The sequence below is a fragment of the Notothenia coriiceps genome, unplaced genomic scaffold (assembly GCF_000735185.1).
Source record: "Notothenia coriiceps isolate Sejong01 unplaced genomic scaffold, NC01 NC01_scaffold00000495, whole genome shotgun sequence".
Classification (NCBI taxonomy): domain Eukaryota; kingdom Metazoa; phylum Chordata; class Actinopteri; order Perciformes; family Nototheniidae; genus Notothenia; species Notothenia coriiceps.
The window spans coordinates 289,692-305,071 of record NW_011333196.1 but is presented as its reverse complement, the minus strand read 5'-3'; the positions used below and the strand labels follow the sequence as shown (position 1 = coordinate 305,071).

The 15,380-nt window shown below is 42.8% G+C and overlaps 1 protein-coding gene across 1 annotated transcript in view; it reads right to left on the bottom strand.

The window, feature by feature from the left end:
* LOC104954861 (deleted in autism protein 1 homolog) overlaps positions 1-14,927 on the bottom strand; it is a 17,505-nt gene extending 2,578 nt beyond the window's left edge. Inside the window, exons 1-2 of the mRNA XM_010782061.1 lie at positions 14,524-14,927; positions 7,258-8,098 (exon numbers count right to left, since the gene is read on the bottom strand). Of these exons, the coding sequence (XP_010780363.1) occupies positions 7,258-7,911 (654 nt within the window). The 5' untranslated portion in view covers positions 7,912-8,098; positions 14,524-14,927. The remainder of the gene's footprint in view (positions 1-7,257; positions 8,099-14,523) is intronic.
* Positions 14,928-15,380: the final 453 nt, after the last annotated feature.

Genomic DNA, 15,380 nt, shown 5'->3' with positions numbered 1-15,380 from the left:
ACATGTTGAACTCAAATACCTGTACTTTCTACTTCTCACATGTTTGAACTCAAATACCTGTACTTTCTACTTCTTACATGTTGAACTCAAATACCTGTACTTTCTACTTCTTACATGTTGAACCCAAATACCTGTACTTTCTACTTCTTACATGTTGAACTCAAATACCTGTACTTTCTACTTCTTACATGTTGAACACAAATACCTGTACTTTCTACTTCTCTCATTTTCCAAACAGACTGGTTCCTTTAGTCTGAATGTGTGTTTGGTGGCGTGATCATTATTATTTAGAGTCATTGCGTGCCTATTGATTTGAACACGATCCGTGTATCCATCATTTCCTGGTCTTCTCTAAAGAAGAGGGACCAATGAAAACGTTGTCATGTTGCCGTTGTTCAGCATGGAAACATTCATTAGCTAACAATAACATTATTGTTCTATTAATATAAAGGGAGGTCAGGTACTATTTGAAACAGCTGCTAGTTATGGGTACTTTTTACTGAAGTACATTTCAAAGCCTCTTTACTTTGACTTGAGTAAAGAAGTTTAGTCAGTACTTCTACTTTTAACACGAGTATCTGTACTTCTACTTGAGTAAAGGATGTGTGTACTTTTGCCATCTCTGCTACTACAAGCTAAGCTGCTAGCTGAAACCCTTTGCCGACCTGAACTGGAGCCACTTCATAAAGCCCCCCCCCACTGGAAGGGGAGGAATGCGTGGAGTCACAGTTGGCGGTGGTGTTGACTCAGTCTAGGTGGTATCGCCGCCCACATGGCAGAGGAGGAACCCGAGAGAAGCTTGGCCTCAGACCTAAAGGGCTGCGGGTTTGAGGCCTACATCAAGGGTGGTGTGTTTCAGAGCCTGTGCCAATTATGTTGGAGGAAGTCGAGGGGGGGGGGTGTAGTGATCCTGCTGCCACTGACCCTGCACTCTAACCTCACTGCAGAACACACACAACTTCCCCGACAAGCAGCAATTACAACTAAAAAAGTAACCTAATAAGAGGCGTCCGTCTGTGACCAAAACAAGCGCAGTTAAATCCACTTTAAGATTCTTCAGCGTATCCCTGACCTCTCATATTTTCTCTTAAGGTGGCTGACGCTTTAATGCAGTGGACGATTTTATTACTGCAGACGAGCTGATGTGCTAAAAATCATATTCTTGTTCTAACGACATTAAGCTCTCTGCTCTCACGGGGACTCGGTCGGCAGCACAGTAAAGAACGACTTGTTACTGATCCGTATTGGCCCTCTTGAGAGAGTTGTGAATGGAGCCGGACTCGTTTTAGAGCTGCGTCTTCTTCAGGAGTTTGGGGGGGTTAGGCTGTAACAGTAGGAAGCTGGGGGGTGGGGGGAGAAATCTAAAAAAAGGAGCTCGGTATTGAGAGAGGGGGGTTCAGCCACAGGCATTTACCTAACCAAACACAGCTGTCATTCGTGTGTGTGTGTGTTTGGAGAGCGGGAGAAAGGATTATGGTAACACAAGCAGTCTGGCTCATTCAAATGGGGGAAAACACCACAAGGCTCTGGTTTGCACAACACACACTCCCACAAACCCTCCTCCTCTCTCCCCCCTTTCCACCGGGGCCTCCGTCCAGCGAGGGAAGCCAAGAGAGGGGAGTCGGGCCCAGATAACTCCCTGTCTTATCCTAACAGGATTCAGTCTGTACACAAAGGCCTATAAGAATAATGAAAGGGGGTTTGGGAGCACTTGAGCAGGGTTAAGCGGCGTACACAACCTCCTCTCTTCTAAGCTGAGAGCGTCCCAATCCCCCAGACCCAAAAACAAAAGGTCCTAATCACAGAGCAGCAACTTAAACACTATTTACCGGTGGACCTCAGGCACTGAGCGGCCGCAGAGACACAAGGCCGCACTTAAGCCGGGATAGCATGCCGTGTCTGTGATTAAATGGAAATAAATAAATAAAACTACAAACAAAAACAGGCTTTGATCCTCTTTGCAAGGAGGCATGACCCAGAAAGTCAGATCGTAAGGCTGCAGAGTTTGTTTCCTGCAGACGATTTAGAGACGTGTGCAACCGTTGTCAGAACATGCCCATGAGAGTTTTACGACAGACATTTGGTTCCATCTATCTTAGCTTGCAAAAGTCTCATTTTGCACAAAGATGTAATCTCTATAGACAAGTTGTGTTATGAATTGTGTGCACAGTCCCACAAACTACTGCCTCTGACATAGAGATGTCCCGATCTGATCGCGTGATCAGGGATCGGAGCCGATCACGTGATTTTCAAGGGATTATCGGGATTTTTTAGGGTTAGGGATTTTTTTTTGACATTTTTTTTTTTTTTAAATACTTTATTTTATTTTTTTAATTCAATGTTACAAAACAAAAATGACCATGTTCAAGTCTTAAAGTCATCCTGAGGCCTTAGTTTTGGTTTCAAATGACACAACATCATGTATGTGTTGCTTCTTTGGGGCTTGTTTTCATAGACCTGGTTATTTCTCTCAAATCTGGCAACAGAGTGGGCAGGGCGCAGTGTCTAATTGTAGCAGTAAGCTAACGAGTACTGATAAGCTTTATTTTGTTTTGATCCAATGCTGCACAACTGAACTGATCCAATGCCGCTGTGAAAGAAAGAAGCTATATCCATGTTGGATAGAATATCCAATTTAAATAAAAAAATAACCTTAAGGGACAACTTGAATGCTTTTTTTCTCTTAATGCATTGCATAAAGATCGGATCGGGAAAAATCGGTATCGGCAAATTGTCAAAATCAAATGATCGGATCGGGAGCAAAAAAAGGTGATCGGGACATCCCTACTCTGACACAGTCATGAAATGCATGCATCATACTCTGGAAATATTTGCTTTTGTGTTGCAGATGTTTAGAACATATAGTTTGGGTTCATCCATCTTTTCTTTTTCTTATTCAAACACTTCTTGACACCCTCCATCCCCAATTGTACTCGTAGCTAATGTAGCCTGGTTCTGTTTACGACTTGTTTAATTGCATTTTCCTATTAAATATGAATGAAGGTTCAGTAGGTCACGGTGGAGGAAAGTTACCACCTTAACTTTGTGCCAAGAAAAATTGATAACATTTACTTTGGCTCGGCTTCCCAAAGCGGATAAGCATCGTAATAGATTATGTAGAGCCTCATTAAATCAAACAGCAAAGAGATGCGTCCCCCCTACATTTTAGAAAAATTCAAACAAGCTGCTGGTGTGTTTGCTCAAAGCACTGTGAATATGTACACTCACATTATGCTGCTGTCAACGAATCTTAGAAAGGAACAGGAGATAAGGTCATTCATCTCTGATTTAGTATCAGTGTCAGGACGTGTGTGTTCGGGGAGAGAACAGACGGTGTTACGTGAGAGGTGTGTGTCTTTGTGTCAGGTGAGGGTGGTGTTGTGAATAGATAATAATAATAGTTTAGATGCCAGCATAGTGAACCCAGAAATGTTGAATACCCCAAAGTCCCCAGCACATAGAAACTGCTGCAGGCTAACTTGCATATGTTGGGCAATTTGCACAATTTGCACAATAGGCATACGTTGTTTATTAGCATGAATTACCATTATAGCCTGTGGCAACAGTTGTTAAAAAAAAATAGCTTGGCCGACTTGGGCAATTATAGAGTGTTTTTTGGCGACATTTTCTATATTAAAAATGCAGTTTTAACCAGAAAATGCTAATAGCTGTACTCTGTGGGCTGATTTTATACATTTTGGGTCGATTTGGAAGATTTAGGGAACATCGGATCATTTGGATTGGACAGATTGCCTTTCTCTGTACACATGTTCACTTTCTGGTTAAAACCGACATTTTTTATCCGGAAAATGTCAGCGATATATTGAGCATCCTCAATAACCTCCAAAATTGTCAGAAGCGGCCAAGTCAGTTTTTTTTTTTACTATTAACATAGGCTATTATTCCATTCATTTGAATTAAGGTTACTTACTGTAAGCCAACTGTGCAAAATGCCCAACATATGCACGACGTTAGCATCTGGCCGTTTCTACGTTCTACGGACCCATACTATACATTTCTAACATAAAATCGTGGGGTTCTCATCATTTCTAGGTTCACTCTGCTGGCGACTAGACTGTGGGGTGAGACACGGTAATAAAAAGGGGGCAGACGGACATCTGGAGATCTGAGTCTGGAGGAGATGACTGAGTTAACCTCGCAGGCCTGTCATATCCTATTCTCAGCTTCACTGAGCAAGACAGGGCTAAGGACCAAAAATGTTTCTGCTCAGTCACATGCTCCTGGCAGGCTCGCCGAGCTTAATGACCTGGAAGGGAGGACTCGGCTAAATCAAACTAATTTAAAAGTTGGGGGGCCAGATGTACTCCATCACACCCCACCATCACCTGATGAATCAGCCGAGGGGGAGAAGCCAAGGATGGCAAATCAGGTTGGAGCCGGGGAAGATTAGGGGGATTTATTGCTCACTTTTCATGCAAACAAAGTTACCGTCGAATGAGAGGTGAAATTAAAACAGCATCATGTAATTCCTCTGGTTGGCAAAGAGACAACCGCTTGAGACAGGGAGATTTATCACAGTAACAGAAAGAGCTTTCCAGGCCGACTCATCGTGCAAAAAAACTGAATGGGTTAAGGAGAAATAAGAGAGAGAACAGATGAAGCTGCATACGGAGCCTCTCATTGCACAAGGATTTTCTTGTTTGTCCGTCGTCATTCTGTCTTCCAAAAACAATATTCCCCAAAGCCAAATTGTATTGCACGTGACACAGTAGTGGGGGTGGTATTTGTGTGTGTGTGTGTGTGTGTGTGTGTGTGTGTGTGTACTGCAGAGCACACAGAAAACGCATTGTTGGACGGACCCACAACAACACAGCAGATTGTTTCCCACTGACAAAGGAGGTCTGCTTTCTCATAGTGAAAACAGGGCCGGTTTACTGCCCGTGGCTTCTGAAGGAGGCTGGGAACAGAAGCGATTCTAAGAGAGAGTGCAGCTCGCTGAGCAGACGGCACAGAATGTTATTGACATTTTTTCGACTGTATGAAGCCAGAAGGAAGAGATGGGAGGAAGAAACCCAAAGCCACAGCGCTGGCAGCCAAACACATTAAGTAAATGTTCTAAATATAGCAGCGAGTGATACTGGTCTCTTCAGAGATGTTTAACTAGGAGTCTGCGCTTGACAAAAAGTTGAAATAAGGATTCATTCAATTGGTTATACATTCTACCCTTTGGTTCAAGTATCACTCACTGCAAGGTGTTGTAGTACAGCACGTCTCCTGTTCAATCTCATTCATTCTTTATGGTCCACTGCATACCAAGATAGGAGAGGGTCTCTCGGCAAATGTTCTCCTCATATTTCGAGTTCAGAGATGCCGATGAATGCGCTCTGAATCTCTGAGATGTCTGTCTTTGAATGTTACCTCTCCATTCCCCCCTGACCTGCTGCAAACACACACCCTCCAGTTGTTTCTCATACCTGCCGCGGGTCACAAGTTCAGCGTGAGATCAACAATTCATGAGTCCCTGTAAACATGCAAAGGCTAAGAGAGCCGTGGACAATGTGTGCGCATCATTCGTTAGTGTGTGAGATAAAGATGAGGGTTAAAGGGGGGGAGGGTGATTCACCGAAGCCTCTGAACTCAAGCATAATGGCATTCAAAACACTGATGGAATTATCTGGCTGGAGTTCGTGGAGCGCACAGGATAATACAGAAGAGAATGACTCAGACAGAATGAAAAAGGGAAGGGGGAGGACATGCGACCACACAAGGCTAATCAGATTGTATAGATCGTCTGGACTAAAAAGGCTGATCGCGCCTTTTGTCCTCTGAATGCCTGGAGGTGTCCGGCGCTATGTGTAAGAGGGGAGGGGGGTTTGGAGGTCAGCATAAGTTATTGAATGTCGGCACAGGCCATGACCATTGTTGTTCTGACGCGGCCAATGTCAGACTGAAATTGAAATTGATTGGCTGCTTTTAAACCAGAGAGAGAAAAGGGACAAGGACACATATGGAATACAACGCTTTGACATGAAGTACGAACATTTAGTCAATGTCAGATAAGAGGTTTGTAAAAGGTTAGAAAAGGATCAAGATTATTAGCACTAATCGCATCACAGAGATTAGGGATGTCCCGATCACCTTTTTTTGCTCCCGATCCGATTCCGATCATTTGATTTTGACAATTTGCCGATACCGATTTTTCCCGATCCGATCTTTATGCAATGCATTAAGAGAAAAAAAAGCATTCAAGTTGTCCCTTAAGGTTATTTTTTTATTTAAATGTGATATTCTATCCAACATGGATATAGCTTCTTTCTTTCACAGCAGCATTGGATCAGTTCAGTTGTGCAGCATTGGATCAAAACAAAATAAAGCTTTCAGTACTCGTTAGCTTACTGCTACTATTAGACACTGCGCCCACTCTGTTGCCAGATTTGAGAGAAATAAGCAGGTCTATGAAAACAAGCCCCAAAGAAGCAACACATATGATGTTGTGTAATTTGAAACCAAAACTAAGGCCTCAGGATGACTTTAAGACTTGAACATGGTCATTTTTGTTTTGTAACATTGAATACAAAATAAAAAAAGTATTTAAAAAAAAATTTAAAAATCCCGATCCCCGATTTTTTTCTCCCGATTCCGATCTTTTGAAAATCACGTGATCGGCTCCGATCCCCGATCACGTGATCGGACCGGGACATCTCTAACATAGATATCTCTTCACGTGTCGTCTACCACAAACAAAGAGAGTCCAGTGGATATCAAAATTAAAAACAACTTGGACCATTTGCAGATGCATCCTTGAATTATTCAAAAACTGCCCTACATATAGTGTTAAATATGCAGTGTTGCAGCGAGACCAAATCTCTCATCTTTCGGGAGGCCGCAGCTCTTAAACCCTCCTCTATTCTAAGCAGAGGATGATTCGTGCTCCAGATAGCGGCGGACATGTAGCCCTGATGCAGCCGAGAGTTTATGGGAGGGTGTAACGGCTGCCCTCAGATCTACGGAAGAGGAAGGAAAAGGAGGATTCCCACCCTGTAATTTACTGGGGGCTTTGAGGGGGAGACACCCTGACTCACTTTGTACTGATGGATACGCTATGGCCTTATCAACAACACCTGCGACCACAGATTAGCCGACAGACACCTTTTTACCACGATGCGATGTTTTCTTCAAAGACAGTTAAGTCAAACATCCATCAACAAGAAAGCATCAAATTCACTTCAGAGACATGTCCGTATATATCTGAGACCTGGAAGATATTGATTAGATTAAGTTTAAAACAGACGTTACCTGCAGTACGAGCGGCTCCGGGTTGAATGCCAAGGTCATGAGCAGCTGCATTCTCTCCGTGTCTTTGAGGTTCTTTAGCAGGAAGCTGCCTGAGTCTTTGGTCTCAGCGTACCTGCGGACCACCCTGTCCAGCAGCCTCTGAGAGGGGCAGTGCACCAGGTCGGACCAGCCCTCCACCACCTCAGGAGTGAGCAGGCGCACATCTCCGTTGATCCGGGCGAACTCAGTCTTATACATGGCCTGGATCAGATCACAGCGCGGTCGCCCCGTCGCTCTCTTGCAGATTTTCTGGTCTATCTCGGCGAGTTCTTGATTTGACCCGAGCCGTTTGAGCACCACTCGTCGAGTTCCCTCCCTGGGCTCTCCGTACTGAGCGAAATAAACATTCTTCACATTGAAAACGTCCAGGAATCGCAGGCGACCCCAGGTTTCGAAGGACACCTGGCCGTTCATGAACTTGCGGCACCAGCTCGTGCCAAAGCAGGCGGGACACTTGTTGAGGTTGATGAAGCGTCTGTCGGTGAGCTCGTTCTTCTGGAAGGAGGCGAACAGGCTGTGGGTGTTCATCAACAGGATGACGAACAACCCCACGACCAGTAAGAGCTTCAGACAGCGGTACAGGCGGCCAACTTTGAGGGGCAGGAAGCGCAGCATGATGGGGGAGGTTTTCAGACGTCAGGGAGATCACTTCAATGCCTCTCCGTCATGATGTAGCACGTTAGCTTCTAGATCGGCAGACAGGGGCGAGGTTGCCACAGCTGCCCCGTGCCAATCTCTGTCAGAGGCAAGTGAGTCATGTTCTCCCTTCCTGGTACGTGTGTGCAGCCTCCAGCCAGCAGGCCTGAAACCAAGAAGAGAAAAGGAGAAGGAAACTCATTACATCAGGAAAATCAAAAAACCCACATTTCATAACACGGAAAAACACGGATTACAAGAGAAAAGGTTATTTTGCATTTGTTATTTTTTGAAGTCCTAACATCCAATACCTCCTATAAAACCAAAAAGCCCACTCTGGCACGTAGAAATTCTCATAAATTTGAATTGCTTGGGTCATTTGAGAGTTTTTTGAGCAGAAATGAGATGGCCCACAGCCAACGCATTAAACCAGCCTGTGCCGGTTTGAGACCTTTCTCTTTGGGAAATCATTTCTTGTATACTCTTGTGAAAATAACAGAGATAAATAAAAGTATGGGGAAAGGGGAAAATAAAGTGTCAAGTGATCAAATTAAGAGCAAGTGAACAACATACTCTCCTAGTATAAACAAGACGTGCTCTGTGAGGATGATTCCTCAGCGGACCTTCCTCCGCTGCCACAGAAGTGAAGTATCCGTCACTTTCTCTTCCAAGGCACAGCGAAATAACACGCCGTCTGCATACCTCAACAGTTACACTGAGCTCAGAAATCTTCATTTATTCCCCCATCTCGCTTCAAATGGAGGAATCACGCTTTGCATTGTGAAGAGAAGTCAGGCTGTGCGTAGTTTAACCTTTGATCAGAGATGCCCTGCTTCCTTTTATTCTGGCTTTGAAGTCATTTCTCTGAAAACGGCTGGTGTCACTAAAATAACGTCTTGGTTGAGGGGGTGAGGGGGAATCTGAATGCCTCTATTAGACGTATTGAATCAGCCGAGATGAGAAGTTTGAAAGAAAGAAACAATCCGGCTCTCGGTATAAGAACAATGCTCTATGTGAGACCCCCCAATCAGCTTTTTAGCAATGAGTCTTGTAAGTCTTGTAAGTTGCTTTAAGACAAGACAATGACTCGGGCCATGCAAATTAGCAATCCTCAATTTGAGCTCATTAGGACATGCCTATTAGGACAGCTGACTTGAGAGGGCATGGCTAACAAGCAGCCACACTGGTGTGATTAGCGCGCGTGTCGATGGGTGCCTCGCATTTTGCTTTCACATCGAAAGTGTTTGAGGTCTAGGAAGAAACGGGAGCCCTAGGCGGAAAGAGAGCAGCGTTTCTAAGAGATGTGCGTCTGCAGAGCGTCAGATAAGAAGTACAGTAGCTCACACCTCAGTCAGAAAACACCTCGAGCAGATCAGGCAAACGTAGCAAAAATAGAGCGTATCCACATTTGGGAACTAAATGTATTTTTAAGGAATAGGAAAATATGATTAATGCTTTTTCCTCGCCTCAAATCTGAAACTCCAGCAATGTGACCCAGAGCATACGTCTATATTTCTGATGCTGTTGTGTTTTGGTATTTTATAGAATATTCTAACTTATCCTGAACATTTGATATTGTGGATTCATGTCTTTCCTACTGTAGATATTTGCTGTTTATTATGCTTATACTTTATTCAACCTTTTAAATATGTTAATGCCTGAACACAATGCTGCTGTAACCAAAGGAGTTTCCAATTTGGGATCAATAAAGTACCCATCCATCCATCCATCTATCTACCTACCTACCTACCTACCTATCTATCTACCTATCCATCCATCTATCTATCCATCCATCCATCTCTCCACCTACCCATCCATCTATCTACCTACCCATCTATCTCTCTACCTATCCATCCATCCATCCATCCACCTATCTATCCATCCATCCATCTCTCTCAACGGTGAGCATATGCTCTTCTTCTCTGCACTATAAATAAGATGGGGATAATGTTACTTTATATCCTTTGAAATAGAAGCAATCTTAAATCATTCTCCGTGTTAAACCAAATAGCTACTGTAAATCTTTATGGTAATGTGTTACAATTTCCCCAAGATATGGGTCGGCATTTATTTCATTATTAATGTTATCATCGTAATGAACAGCCCACTGATATTGGTAATCTTACGCTTTCTGAATTAATCTTTTTAGAAGACGGTTATTAAATACTACTTTATATTTCACATAGTATCCCACGTAGAACGAGATCTTGCAGAAGCAAAACACGTAAGGAAACGATGAGGCTTTATGCATTTTGTGTGAATCTGCATTTCGTTGGACAACTTTGGGCTGACTTAAACAAAATGCCTCCAGTTTGATAAATGAATAACAAATATCCTCAGAATGAGTTTAAAAAAACCAGCAATCAGCAAAAAAAGGGCCGGAATTCCTTTCGCGTAAAGAGATAGTATCTATAAGGGCCGGCTCAATTCAAAATTCAAGTCACGTGACACAACGTGACGTCACACAACCCCCCCCCAGTCTCAACCCTGGTCTGGCGGAAACACTGCCAGCAATACTATTATTTAATAGAGCCTGGGAACAGCCCATTTAGATTCTGCGATACATCCATATTGAGTTGAGAAAGTAAGACGCTTTGGGAGATGGAAAAAGAAGTCTGTATGCGGAGAACTCTCCAAAAACAACAATAGGAGCTAAAAGTACGTGTGCCTTCTTCGAAAGGGATTGAGAGGAAGCCGATTGCTTGGGGGGGGGGAAACTGAGTATCCTATTGTTATAAAAGATCTAAAGTCAAGTAGCATTTAGCATCCAGTCGCAGCACAGACGTGGCTGCAAGACTTTGGGAGCAGATCTGAGCTTTCAGGGATCAGAAAAGGGCTCGAAGGGGACTAAACATATCCTGATCCAGGATGTGGGGATGATCACATCTTCACCCGTAAGGAAAAGCAACGGAGAGCCCGGGCAAACTGGAAAAGGCCTGTAATGTGGCACAAGCTGGCGGCTAACATGGCTCTCCTCCTCCTCTTCAGAGAAACCGTTAGGCCTCAATTACCTTGTGTGCGTTACCTGGATTATGTCGATGACCGTACTAATTGCCAAAGCGAAAAGGATAAGCCACATGCTGCATTTAGTTTCTGTTAATGAGAGGCAACCAAGGTGTTCAATTGCCTGAAATGTTGACAGTGAGATGCACCGATCGGCCCCTGATGGCTTATCCTTGATCCGGTTATTTTGTTAAGCATGAAGCAGGGGGGTATAGGAATTAAAATGCTACTAGTGCTTTTTAAAGCAAGCTGCTGAGACGGCGTGAAAGTGTGGAAAAGCTGCACGGTCATTTAAGACAGGAACATGTTGCTCTTGGTAATTACCCGTTCTTCTTGTGAGTCAAGCACCTGCAAAATCATTTATTTAACTTCCTCAATGTTTATTTCTGTATGCCGGCCATTGTCTGAGTTGTTTAGAGAGACAGGCAGGGAGGAAGGCCGAATGTACAGAGCTCAAGGTTGCCTACTCAGGTTTTTGACAAGGTGAAAGTTCACTTAGACATTTAAAATCAAACCCAGATGTTTTGTGGTAGAACACAGATGCAAGAGCAGTGAAATGTAAAGCAGTGTTTTCTCTCGGACAAACCGCATTGTGCCCACTGAAAACATATGCTTTAAATCAGCCTCCCTCTTCCAGTCCTCCCCCACTCTGCGATGATGAGGAAGAGGAGGAAGATGGATGCACGACACGAAGAGGAAAACCCTGCTTAGAGTAAAACAACCTCTCAACAGCCGCTGCCAAAACTGGGGTAAGAAAGTTTTTGAGCGCACTCGGTCTACAAAGTAGTGCGGCGAGTGCGAGTGCTTGGAAGGAGAGGAAAAGAAACGAGGGCGAATCAAAGGATGCCTGACTCCTCATGCATGGGAGATGAGTCTCGCATTCAAAATGTTCCAAGTTTGGCAGATGTTAAGAGCCGCAAAATGGCTCGTTACTGGGACAGAAAGGGCTCAGGATGAAGCCCCCGTGTTGGCTTAAAACAGAATGAGAAAAAAGGTCAGGACAGAGGGAAGATGACGGTGGATTATTCTAATATGTCAATGTTTTATTAAAACTCAGATGGAACCGTTTCCAGATAAGAAAGAGAAGGACATTCCCCCCCCCTTGAATCATCTTTTTGTGTGGTTCCTGATAATGGAGGCTACTCTGGGCTAACCCATTTCCTTCACTGCACCTGAGGCTAAACTTCATTACTGTATAATGAAGTCAAGCCTCAGATGAACATGGTTGATTAATTCCACTGGAAATGCAAAGGAGGGCGACGTTTTTGTGAAAGAGGGCGAGAACACACTGAAAGGGTTTGGGAAATGTAAAGCTAATGGACGGCAAGGTGAGAGGACTTATTGCTCTTGGAAATGGAAGGCGATCAGCAGAATACAGAGCAGCAGCATATGAACGCCTAAGGAGACCGCCAGTATTAAAACCAACTCAGAAAAAGCCTCCCCCCCCTTTACTTTTCATTGCATTTAACTGAGGAGAGGGACCACTGTTGCCAGGGTTATCGACAGAGGCAGTCAATAATGTTTGATCAAAAACACATTCAGCCACAGCCGGATTGCCTCGATGCAGAAAACACGTAGACGGCGAAGGATGGATACAAATGACGGCTAATAGAAAACTGAGTACCAATTAACGGCACCCGCAGTTCAACATTAGTCTCATAATCTGTGGGCCAAAACCAAACGCTGGAGGTTTTGAGGAGAATATCAATACCTTGCGGTAAAACTGATGCAGCTGTTTGGAAACATTTGAACTCGGGAGTCTTCAACATGATGGTTTATTTTAAAACAGCTGCACATGTCTTTTATTACAAGAAGTTTGAAAAGCTGTCAAACTCATGTTAATACGATTGCAAAACAAATGTGTCATCTAAGTGAAAGCGGATGAAACATAAGCTGTCAAAACAAATGCGGAGTATGTTTGAAGTGGGGGGAAATCAAATTGATTATCCGACAGATGTTATTTAATTTAAGGTCACTCCTCATGTTGCTCCATTAATCCGAGTTTGATTGAGTGAGGTCAGAGACTCAAATGCACCCATCCTGTGGGAGCTGTTTAGGCTAAAATTACACAACATTTCCCCGCTGAGCCTGAGACACATCCGAATCAACCACCGGCAGATAAATCTTAAAGTGTCTCGGACAATTTTTATAGTTCCTTTGACTAACCTTGGAGAAAAGGCTCCACAATTAGCCTCCTGTTATGGAAAGATGATCCCAAGCAGCCTGTTCTATTCATTAACTGAACACAGACATTCCTGAGGACTCGTTGTAGACTTTGTAACAGAAAGGCTTTGTGGTAATCTGCTTCTCTTCAAAGAAATCAAGGACAGAAGTTGCAAAGAGCGTATAATCATAGAAATCTCAGGGTCAAGTGATTCTTTTAGTTTCGTTTTCACGCCTCTGTGTCCGATGGGTAAGCAGTTCAACCTGCTGTTTTCTCACTTCAACAACAACAACAACAACAACAACAACAATGCAAATCAATCGACCAACACCTGTTGAAGTTGAGTACTCACAAACGACAGTGCTATATTCATGGTAGGAGAAACATGTTGTGTTGATTAAATAGTTGTAATGGCCAATTTAAAACTAGGCCTGCTGCCTCAGGCTAATAAATCCTTCTTTAACCGCAATGATGTTGCAAGAGTATAATGTGTTCTGCACTCAAACGACAAAAGAAATACATGCTTAGAGGTTTGTTTGGATGTCATGGCCTATTCATTATTAAATAACGGTTTATGTTGGATGCCTGGAAATAGATTACATAGAGAAAAAGACTGCTAATGTAGGGTAATGTGTCATTTTGATGCCAAATTGCTTTGTTGCAGCGGATCTAATAGTATAAATATTAAAATCTCTGTCTCCAATCAGTGGATTTAGGCATCTGATAAGAGTTTATTAATAGATAAACCCAGAAATACTATAGTTTAGAGTCTTATACATTGCATCATGTCCGAGGTAGCAACAGTGACACTCGAAGTGTAAAGCATGTGCTCACAATACTGAACAACTAAGAAATCTGTTAGGAGACGGTGGTGCGAAGAAAGAACATCTACTGTAAGAATTTAGCTACTTTCCCATTTTACTACATTTTGTGGGCAAATGTTCCGCTTTTTACTGCACTATGTTTAATTTACATATTTAGTTACTATGCAGATTCAGGCTATTAATACAAAATAACATTATATTATAATATTAAAAGGTTTAGGTACCCAGTAGTGTATGTATGCATTCAAATAAACTAGACATTTGCCAAGTGATAAACGAAAATGCAAAACTTTTATCAAATAATTTCAACATATTTGGTGCTTAATTGTTTGCAGAACGAGTACTATTGGTACTTAAAGTATTTTTCAATGCCAATTCATTTTTAGAATGCAGGATTTTTTAATTGTAACAGAGTATTTCTACACTGTAGTATTTCTACTTTAATTAAATAAAACATCCGAGTGCTTCTTCCACCTGTGTTAGGAGAGGTATAACCCTTTATTACAGGAAAAATGATCCTAAAATTAAAAGGCATGCATGAGTCCAGACTTAGTTCAGCGTGCACACGGACTGAGAGAAGCAGAAAACTGTGGAACAAACCTGTATGACTTTCTTTCCTCTCCGGGTGTGCAGTCCTGTAAAGCTTATCGCTCCCTGGAAATCATTCTCTGAAGTTGCAGCTTCTTGCAGACATTATGCAAAGAGAAAAACAGCTCGACGGAGATCTCTATCAGGAAAACTCACACGGGCTTTCCATGTCTAGCTCCTGGGCTGCTAACCAGCTAGCTGCAGGAATAAACAGTTGTGATGTCGGGGTTTAACTCTTCCTGTACCGGGTCTTTCTGCATGGAAAACACGGTGCTCTTCACACATGTTGCGGTGCATTACGGTCCATATCTGTCCGCAGATCACGCGTCCTTTGTGGTCATAGTATTGCCTCTTTCTGGCTCTTCTTCTGTCTGCAGCTCACTCCTCTCCAACACCACAATGGGTTCTGTTTCCACTCTTTTTTACAACACCAGCCTCTATGCACTTTACGACACCCGCTTACGGTTTACGGCGCTGGTTGCTAAGCGATTATTCTAATATTGTCATGTCTGGAATGGAAAACCGCCCCCTAAGCGAGGTGCACCAAATGCTCTGTTTTTACTAAGTCTAATTTGGATGTAAACGGCAGATATTTGACTCTTAATCAGCAGATATTTGACTCTTTAAACAGGATATATTTTACTCTTAAACAGGATATATTTTACTCTTATTTTAAAGATACTTTACACACGTTTGTAATGTATATTACAATATATATGTATAATAGTAGTGTTTATATGTTCAGTAGATTGGTATATAGGGGAGTATTCTAATTAATTCTGTATATGTTATCATGTTTAGATACTCCTCTGAATATATACATATATTTTTTACTGAGAATATATAGTATCAAATATATATTTAGATAA